Genomic DNA, 10213 nt, shown 5'->3' on the forward strand with positions numbered 1-10213 from the left:
CAGAGGAGCTCGAAGGGCTGAATGGCCTTTTCCTGCTCCTACATCTAATGTTATTTGAATAATGAGGATAATCATAATGAAATTACCCCAGTAATATTGTACAAAGTTTCTGCTTTGTTTTAAAATTATATTGAAGGGACCAATAAAATGGTGAACTTTCTCTGTATTGCTTTATTGTGATGAATGAGGAGCGAGATGGAGGAGAGGATGGGGTAGGAGAAGCGGGATAGGAGAATGAAAGTGGAAAGATAGAAACAGGACAGGAGGAGGAAAGAGGAAAGATAAGGGAGATGATTGAAGGAGAATAAATTACTCCGCAGACATTACTCCAATCTCATAAAATTGAATACAACATTCAGAGAGCACCAGCAGACGTCACTGGAGTTTTATGGAATAGTTCCTTCCCAAGGTGTTGGAGGGATTGATAACACTCACACGGCATTGAAGGTCACCTGAGGTGACTCAGAGCTCCCTAAACAGAAAACAATTCCCCTCCTTCATGTGGTGTGTTATGACTGTCTGAGAATACTCCATGTGAACCTCACTCACACTGGATCATCCTACAAGACTTTAATTGTCACGAACTCGGACATCACATTCATATTGGGGGAAGAAGCTGTGACCTGATTGTCTCTAATCAGCTATGTTCATCCCTTCTGTGACTGATGTCACCATTTCTTGTACCGCACACTGAGGTGTTGCTGTTTACTGATGCCATTATCGCTCGGAAGACATTCTACAAACACGAGATTTTCTTTTTCTTCCTCCCAGGCGCCCCTTCTCTCCTTTACAACTCCTGTTTACGTCATCTCCTCGGCTTGTATTCCTCCCAGGACCCTGTCGCGGCTTTGTTCCTCTCCTGTGTCTGTCTCTCCTCTGCCTGTTCCGATTCCATCACTGCTCATCATCTCTGCTTTGGATGCTGTGCGTCTTCCTCTTCTGATCTGTTGCCAAACATATCCCAGGCTACACATCCCACACTGATGTTGTCAGTTTAAAAGCCTCCGAGGATGAAGAATGCTATTCCCACACTAGGAATCTCTGTCAAACATTTGCCAGGGGGAGCTGAGACAACAACTGCAATAAGTGAGGTTTTATTCAGATGGGACAATGACAAGTTTAAATCCCCACCTTATCTGCTGCTCAAAGTCGCCTCCGTTTCATCGGTCACTTTCCCAAGCTTCAGGAAACTCAGGTTACTCCAGAAATATTTGGATTGGCTGTGAGAGACGTCAATCAGAGAGCCCACCCACTCTGCCCATTCCCTCCTCTTCCTCTTTCACAGCTGCTTCACTTCCTGTAGGGACTGAAAACCAAGTGAGGAGATGGTGAGTGAAGGAGCAGAATTTATAATAATTATATTGCATAATATCCACACTAATGTTCAGGCGGTCTGATTATAGTGTGGGGAATCAGGTGTGGAAATGCCCTTTATTCTGTGTGAGAAGATCCAGCTGAGAGACCTGTTTACTCAGTGCTTTGTGCTGAGCTGATTGGAGCTGTGTGTTGGATATTGAGTGTTTATTGGAAGTATTTCCCTTCTGATTTACAGGCTGAGTTTTGTTGAGGGGTCATTACTGAATATGAGAAGGTGAGGTGTAATTATCTGGTTGGGACAGAGACACATTTACTGAAATGTCTTCATTAAAGATTTTACCTGAAGGCCTTGGCCTTTCCAAAAATCCTGGGCTTGAATTTGCAAGTTTTGCCCAGTGCTGTGTCTGATAGCTGAATTTGGGATGTGCAGTCTGAGTGAGTGCAGTATATCTAATTTCCCAGGATAAACCAGAACCCTTCAATCAGCTGCAGTGAAGCCATATTTTTGTTAGCAACTAGCACTTCTTGTCCAATGTGTTTTCGTCAAATAATTGGAGAAAACAAGAGGAAACATTCAAAAATTTCTAAAGAAAATGTTAATTTTAAAGAATTAACATTTCTCTTGTTTGCTTTTATATTAAACACATACTCAAAGGCTAAAATGGTCTTTGCCATCACAGCTCAACCTCAGTGAACTGATAGCCCATTTTACACTGCATCCAACTGTCTTTTTTCATTGCCCTCATGGTGCCTGGGAAAATGGGGGTTTGGGCAGAGGAAAGAAAGTAGCCATGTTGTCTGCTCCTGGTCACGATCCAGTGTCCCTTCTGGAAACAGAGGATGTGTGACAGTAAAGTGAGGAAAAGGGATCTGCAACTGATCCCCACACAGGGCAATAGCAAATTGGCACTCACAGTCTGTAACTGAGGTGTCAGCCTCTTCAACAAAGGAGGAAAGGGAGTTGGAGGAAATCATGTTTCCTTTTCCTGTTTTACAGAAGGATTGCACTGTACTACATCAGAGAATACAGAGAGGATAGACACCACAGATTGATCCTGACCATCACTCAAGAAACAACTGCACAACTGTGGGAAGACAAATAGACCCTTCGGAGAAGGTGAAACCATCAGCTGGAAATTGTTCGGCTCAGGTGGGCTTTGACTTATCATCAGATCTGAAACTGGTCAGTGGTGTGGAATCTTCCATCAGAACGAACCTTTCTGAAGGTTCAGCTGTGGCTGATTGGTCAGGGTGAGGCTGGGAAGAAGTGTGAGTGAGTTCCAATTGTGGGAGGGCTTCAATCATTAATTGAGTCTCATGAAGCATGGACTCGTCCTCGAGGTGAGATGCTGTTCAGCTGTGAGCTGTGTGGCAGGTGATCCACAGTTTCTTAAGATCATCTAAGTTGCATTTTTTACAACTACTGTTACCACACAGCGACATGGAAGAGAAACTATTCAGGTGTGATGTTTGTGATAAAGATTTTGTAAATTCTACAAAGCTCCTGAGACACCAGGTGATTCACACAGGCAAGAAACCATTCAGATGTGATATTTGTGTGAAGTCCTTCTCACAATCATCGACTCTCCTTCAACATCAGTACCTTCACACAGGGGAGAAACCCTTCATGTGCAAAATGTGTGACAAATCATTCCCATGGTCATCAGCTCTCCGCAAACACCAACGTGTTCACACAGGAGAAAAACCCTTCACATGTGAGGTATGTGACAAATCATTTACACAGTCATCTGGCCTCAGTGAACACAGACGTCTTCACACAGGGGAGAAACCCTTCAACTGTGATGTTTGTCAGATGACTTTCAGCCGAAAAGCCAGCCTTCTATCACACCAGAGGATTCACACAGGGGAGAAACCCTTCACTTGTGAGGTGTGTGACAAATCATTTTCAAAGTTATCAAACCTCCGACAGCATCGACGCATTCACACAGGGGAGAAACCCTTCAAATGTGATGTTTGTAAGAAAGCTTTCAGCCAATTTGCCCATCTTCTGTCACACCAGAGAATTCACACGGGGGAGAAACCCTTCACATGTGAGGTGTGTAACAAATCATTCTCGTTGTCATCGACCCTCCGCGAACACCAACGTGTTCACACAGGGGAAAAAGCATTCACGTGTGAGGTGTGTGATAAATCATTCTCAAAGTCATCGACCCTTCGTGTACACCAACGCATTCACACGGGGGAAAAGCCATTCACATGTGAAGTGTGTGACAAATCATACTCAGATTCGTCAACTCTCTGTAAACACCGACGCACTCATGCAGCTGAGAAACCTTTCAAATGTGACTTTTGTAAGAAAGCTTTCAACCAATTTGCCCATCTTCTATCACACCAGAAGATTCATAGAGGGGAGAAACTCTTCACATGTGAGGTTTGTGACAAATCATTCTCGGAATCATCGACCCTCCGCAAACACCAACGCACTCACACAGGGGAGAAACCCTTCCCATGCAAGGTATGTGACTAATTATTCTCAGACTTATTGGCTTTTTGTGTATACTGACATATTCACATGTATGTATGTGACAAATCATTCCCTCTTTTGTCATCTTCCCTCTGCACACAGCAACACATTCCCATTTATGGTATGTAACAAATCGTTCTCGGACTAATCAGTCCTCTGCACACTGGTGAGAAACTAGTCACATATGAGGTATGACAAATCATTCTCATGGTCATCAGACATCCACAGACACCAACACATTCATACTGCAGCTCACCTGCTTCCCTTACACTGAGAGTTGTTGTGTTGCTTACCCTCCAGTGCTCACAGGGGAGCTGTCCTTCCAAAGCACTGTCTGTCTCAGCAGTGTCTGTCTCCAACCTCTCCCACCATCAGTCCAATTGTTTCAAAAAGGTCCATTTAACCTTTGACCCGCTTGCCAAACATCTCCAAAAGAAGACATCTATATGTATAGAAATTGCTGCTTAAGCACAAGTTTCCCTACGATGGACAAGAGGGCAATAGCTGAATATTAATTACATAAATATATGATAATTTTTGAAACTTTGAATCATAGTTTTTGAGTTGAAATTACAGGTTGATCTGTAATCAGAAGTCCCCCTGGGTGCAGGCTGAAAGCTGTCTCCATCGCTCGGAAAATGTGTCACAAGACAGCACAGTGAAGTCTGGACCATGACTTTTTCATTTTCATTCCTTCCTTTAGGTAAAGCTGGCCCATAATATCCAGGAGCGCTCATTGACTGGAGGAGGAGTTCCGTACATCAAGGAGCTGACGGAACAGGAGGAGTTCACGAGGAAGCAGTTTGGCCTCTCCAACCCCACAATAACCAATGGCGGATCAGATATGGGGATGAGCGAAGGTGATGTCAGCAGCTGAGTGTTTAAACCATCAGGAGGAGAGTTAATTTATTTGATAAAAGATAATAATTGTGATTTTCTTCCTCTGACAGATACACAGGTGTCCATGGGCACATCAGATGGTGATGGAGGAGAGTTGGCAGCAGCGTCCGAGATTCCTGAAAGGATTGATGAGGAAGGGACGGAGGTGAATACATCACAGCAGTGTGACATAGCAACGGCAGTGGAGGAGGGAGAGGAGAGTCAGGAGGGTAAGATGTCTGATTTGGAGGATAATGTTGGTGAGTTAAAGTTAAATATTGTGGCTTATGTGAAGGAGGAGGCCTGTGATTCTCTGGCTGCTGTGGTGGAGGGAGGGCACTCAGAATCTTCTGGAGGTGAGGAACCCGCTGCTTTGGGAGCAGAAGCCTTGCCACCTCCAGGAGCATATGGACAACAACAGGCCCATATTGCTGGTGAAGAAAATAAAGATGATCTGAAACCTTTTGCACACTTACATCAAGAACATGTTCAAAGATTGGAGAGTTATCAGATCACTTCTAACTTGCTTCAGCAAACTTTGACTGAATTTAAGACAGATGTTAGTCTGAATCTGCAAAGAAACAATGAGATTCTTCAGCAGCATCTACAAAGAAACAATGAGATTCTTCAGCAGCAGAATGAGTTTCTTTGTCATCTTCTGCAAAGAAGCAATGAAACTTTGAATGAAATGAGGCAGATTCTGTCTCAGATTGTTGGGCCTGCACCTTCTGGCCAGCAGCAGCCCAGTGCATAGACATCTGTTGCTGGACATGCCTCTGCTACAGGCCACCTTACAGGAACTGGGGAGACACAGAAGGTATCAGGATCCTTTCCTCCAACACTGCCTTCTCAAACCCATAAACCCCCTCCTCAGCCCCATTATCTCTCCCTCCTGAGGGATATTTTTCTGTCTGAATTTTTGCCATGACAGAGCGCCTCTCCATCTTGAGGACAATGGCACAATATGCCTGAATCTCTGAATCCTGCTCCCCGATTACAGCAGCTCCCATTTTTGTTGGATCAGGAATGGGCTAGGTTGGGATTTGTTGGGTTCACGGAGTCAACAGTCCATAGAAATAAGCAGCTATATCCACTTGTGTAATTTTGGGTGAGAGGTGCCTTAAATCTGATGTGTGCAGACTAGACCAAGTAAGATCAGGTCTGAACTCCGTGGATTTGGTACTCTTTTGCAGAGGATATGGTCCCCAGGCATCTTTGTGGAAGTAAGCTGTCCTTTGAGTTTCCTGAAAGTAGAAACAAATATGAATTAAAAGTTCACAAACTCATTGGAACTGAGAGCACAAGGAACTGTTAAAAACAATTGTCAGAAGTGTCAAGGTGAATGGGCGGCACGGTGGCACAGTGTTTCGCACTGCAGCCTCACAGCACCAGGGATCCTGGTTCAATTCCTGGCTTGGGTCACTGTCTGTATGGAGTCTGTATGCTCTCCCCATGTCTGCATGGGTTTCCTCTGAATGCTCTGGTTTCATCCCACAGTCTGAAAGACATGCTGGTTAAGCACGTATTGGCCATGCTAAATTCTCCCGACTAGGGGACTTTCACAGAAACTTCATTGCAGTGTTAATGTAAGCCTTCTTGTGACACTAATTAATAAACTTTAAACAAATGGAGCTCTCAAACTCTCCAGACATTTAAATCTCCTGCCTTTGAAGAATGTGGAATGTTAAAAGTTATTACCTTTCACACTCTCTGATGTAAGCATCAGTGACTGACTGGATTGATATTGCATGACACATTTCACAATTATCCGTTATCACATTAGGATGCATTCCATCCCATATAATTTTGATTGACAGCTCCATGTCATTGCAGCACTTCAAGTGGGACTATGAATTTTTTTCAGACAGGATTATGCAATTGAATGATATGTTTGTTACAAGGAATATAAATGTACTAAAACAGAACTGCTGGAAAATCACAGCAGGTCTGACAGCATCTGTGGAGAGAGAATAGAGCCAATGTTTCGAGTCTGGATGACCCTTCATCAGAGCTAACGGCAAAGAAAATCAGAAAAGATTTATAGTTATAAGGGTGGTGGGGACCTGTAAGAAGACAAAGGGAATGTAAATGAGGATAAAGAAGGCTGAGAGAGGGGCTAAAAGTGTCCATTAAGAGATCAGAATGTGAATGGCAGAACAGAGATACAGATGGTTAAAGCAGTTGGCCTGAAGGGGGTGGGGGGTGGCAAGAAGAGCGGGAATGGAGAAGAGGAAAAATGGAAGAGAGAAAGAAGGATGATAAAAATGGATGAATGAGATGAAAAGGAGAAACAGAATGAAATAACACATGGAAATGGGGTGAAGTTGGAGGGAGAGTAACAACTTCTGAGCATGAACGCTCCCCTCCACCTTCACCCCATTTCCATTTATTTCATTCTGTTTCTTCTTTTCATCTCATTCAACAATTTTTATCGTCCTTCTTTCTCTCCTCCATTTTCATATCAGATTTAAGGCACTTCTCCATTCCAGCTCTCCTTCTTGCCCCCTTCCCCCGGCTTTCAGGCCAACTGCCTTCACCATCTGTACCTCTACCGTCTTCATTCTCAGCAAGTGAGCAGTCTGGTGCAGACAAATCGGCACTATGTAAACAGAGCTGAATCTTAAACATACCTCTCACAAGAAACATGATGTAAATGCATTTCTTAAAGGCATATTATCAACAGACCTGTCTGCACAGCACATGCGCACGAGTCTGTGATTACGCTGAAATCCAATGATGTCACTCCGTTGCGCCCAGTCTGCTGGTACCCTCTGCACATAGGTCAGTGATATCACCATGCACATGCACCACCTTCCTGATTCTGTGTTGTAAATACTCTGTTTACTTTATTACCTTTAGTTTCTGGCAGTGCTTTTCTGCTCATGTATAAAATCTTACATATTGATAAATATATTGATTTTACTTTGTAATGATTTGATGGTGTGATATTTATTGCTTTTAAAATGAGACGGGAAAGTGAAAGGCATCTCACGTACATGGTTTCTGAGGCATTGTAAATCCATTCATGATAGGTTCATCCTATGAAGCACTGATTGAGGTGACCTTGTGGTGCAGTGAGTAGCACCCCTGGTTCTGAGCCAGAAGCTCTGGGCTCGAGTCCCACCCCTGAATTTGATGGCCAAGGAAAGTGCATTTATAACGTGGCCGAACAAGTTGAGTATTAAACTGGAAAATTCTGCCAACTCACCAAATGGCTAGCGGTAAGAGCGGAAGAGACTCCTGGTCAGCCATGCTTCGTGTGGAGTGGCGCCCCTCAAGCTATAGGCCTCTGGTGATAGGATAGTGACCTATTCCAGGAAGAATCTTGTTTTGGGAACAGATGAAAGTCTGTCTTCAGCAGCACTAGGTGCGGGAAGAGAAGTAACTAAACACTGACAGAGGTGGCAAGTTCCATTTCATGGGAAGCATCCTCTGTTTCTACAAACTGACATTTTGCTGCTCGCAGTCAAAACAAAATGCCAAAAGAAAGTCTGAATTACAGCATCTGGGGTCGGTTTGATTGTAAACAATCTGAAGGATGAAAAAACTTTACAGGTCATTAATACTATTCTGAGTACTAGATGCTGGAGGTCGACAAGCTGAGTGGAATGAGAGCTGTTGTACAAATCAGACTGAAAGAAGCAGCAATGAAAGGCCAATATGTCAATGATTCTGCCGCAATTCTTGTCACATTGAAGTTGTAGTCAGGGCACAGGTTAGAAACTAAGGGTTTTAAGAGGCATTTTCACTGTTTGGAACATGAATCAATATAAATCTCTTGTGCTGAACAATTTCTGTCTCACATCCACAAATTCCCATCCCCGACAAACAAAAAGCTGACTCCCTCTCAGGCCAAATTCACTGCCCGAGGCCCAAGTCTGACTGTGGCCCCACTCGGAAAACTGACTCCCTCGCCATTGATGACAGACGCTTTGGACAACCTGCTTCAATTCGGAATTAAACAATGCTGCCTAAAACACAGCTGTGATTATTTGAGCAGCACCATCTTTGTTCCTGGTTGCTGCCTAATCCGTCAGTGGCAATATGGTAACGGAATAAAAGACGAAAACTGTTCTGGCAAAAATGCACCCAATCAGCACAGAGACAGGCCATTTGGCGCACCCACTTTCTACCGGTGTTTATGCTCCACATGAGCTTCTCCCTACCTATTATTTATTTACTAGTGTTACAAGTATCTACAGCAGGCCCATTGATAATCTCACAATGCTCCACTTCTCCAGCTTCCACCCTAAACATGTTAAAGAAGCCATCCCCTGCGGGCAAGCCCTCTGTATACACAGGATCTGCTCAGACAAGGAGGAACGCAACGCAACAGATATCTACAGGCGCTGAAAGATGCGGGATATGACACTTGACTCAAAGATAGATGCCAACCTCCTCAGAAGACAAACACGAGACATGACCGACAGAGTGCCCTTCGTCGTCCAGTACTTCCCTGGAGCAGAGAAACTACGACATCTTCGGAGCCTTCAACATGTCATCGATCAAGATGAACATCTCGCCAAGGCCATCCCCACATCCCCACTACTTGTCTTCAAACAACTGCACAACCTCAAACAGACCATTGTTCGCAGCAAACTACCCAGCCTTCAGGAGAACAGCAACCACGACACCACACAACTCTGCCACGGCAACCTCTGCAAGATGTGCCAGATCATCGACATGGCTACCACCATTACACGTGAGAACACCACCCACCAGGTACACAGTACATACTCATGCGACTCGGCCAACGTTGTCTACCTCATACGCTGCAGGAAAAAATGTCCCGAGGCGTGGTACGTCGCCGAGACCATGCAGACGCTACGACAACGAGGAACGGACACCGCAGGACAATCGCAAGGCAGGAGTGTTCCCTTCCAGTCGGGAAACACTTTAGCAGTCAAGGGTATTCAGCCTCTGATCTTCTGGTAAGCGTTCTCCAAGGCGGCCTTCAAGACACACAACGCAGAATTGCTGGGCAGAAACTGATAGCCAAGTTCTGCATGCATGAGGACGGCCTCAACCGGGATCTTGGGTTAATGTCACATTACATGTAACACCCACCATTTGGCCTGGGCTTGCAAAATCCTGCTAACTGTCCTGGCTTGAGACAATTCACACCTCTTTAACCTGTGATTATCCCCCTTTCCACTCGCATTGTCTGTACCTGACTTGATTATCTGAAAAGACTCACATTCCAACCATTATCTTGCTATTGTGTCTTTGTCTATATATGACGTGTTTGTGAAACCTACCTCTCCACTCACCTGATGAAGGAGCAGCGCTCCAAAAGCTTATGATTCCAAATAAACCTGTTGGACTTTAACCTGGTTGTGAGACTTCTTATTGTGCCCACTCAAGTCCAATGCCGGCATCTCCACATCAAGTATTTTATCGCAGCTGATCAGCAGATCTTTCTATTCCTTACTCTCCCATCAACTTGCCTGGCTTCCCATACATCAAAACTATTTGCCTCAACCATTCCCTGTGGGAGGAAGTTCTCTTGGGAAATAAGTTTCTTCTGAATTC

General features: G+C 44.4%; 1 protein-coding gene across 3 annotated transcripts; it reads left to right on the plus strand.

Moving 5' to 3' along the window:
- The first annotated feature begins 1280 nt into the window (after positions 1 to 1280).
- On the plus strand, positions 1281 to 10009 carry LOC144497011 (uncharacterized). Of its 3 annotated transcripts, none has more exons than XM_078217694.1 (5): positions 1281 to 1328; positions 2315 to 3793; positions 4506 to 4662; positions 4753 to 4911; positions 7714 to 10009. In XM_078217694.1, the coding sequence occupies exons 2-5, from the start codon at positions 2759 to 2761 to the stop codon at positions 7761 to 7763; spliced, it is 1401 nt and encodes a 466-aa protein (XP_078073820.1). In that variant the 5' UTR covers positions 1281 to 1328; positions 2315 to 2758; the 3' UTR covers positions 7764 to 10009. The 3 variants fall into 3 exon arrangements, with proteins under 3 accessions (XP_078073820.1, XP_078073819.1, XP_078073818.1); XM_078217693.1 differs by having other exon boundaries at positions 8923 to 10002; XM_078217692.1 differs by having other exon boundaries at positions 4753 to 10002.
- Positions 10010 to 10213: the final 204 nt, after the last annotated feature.

Source organism: Mustelus asterias, chromosome 8 (genome assembly GCF_964213995.1).
Source record: "Mustelus asterias chromosome 8, sMusAst1.hap1.1, whole genome shotgun sequence".
NCBI classification, from domain to species: domain Eukaryota; kingdom Metazoa; phylum Chordata; class Chondrichthyes; order Carcharhiniformes; family Triakidae; genus Mustelus; species Mustelus asterias.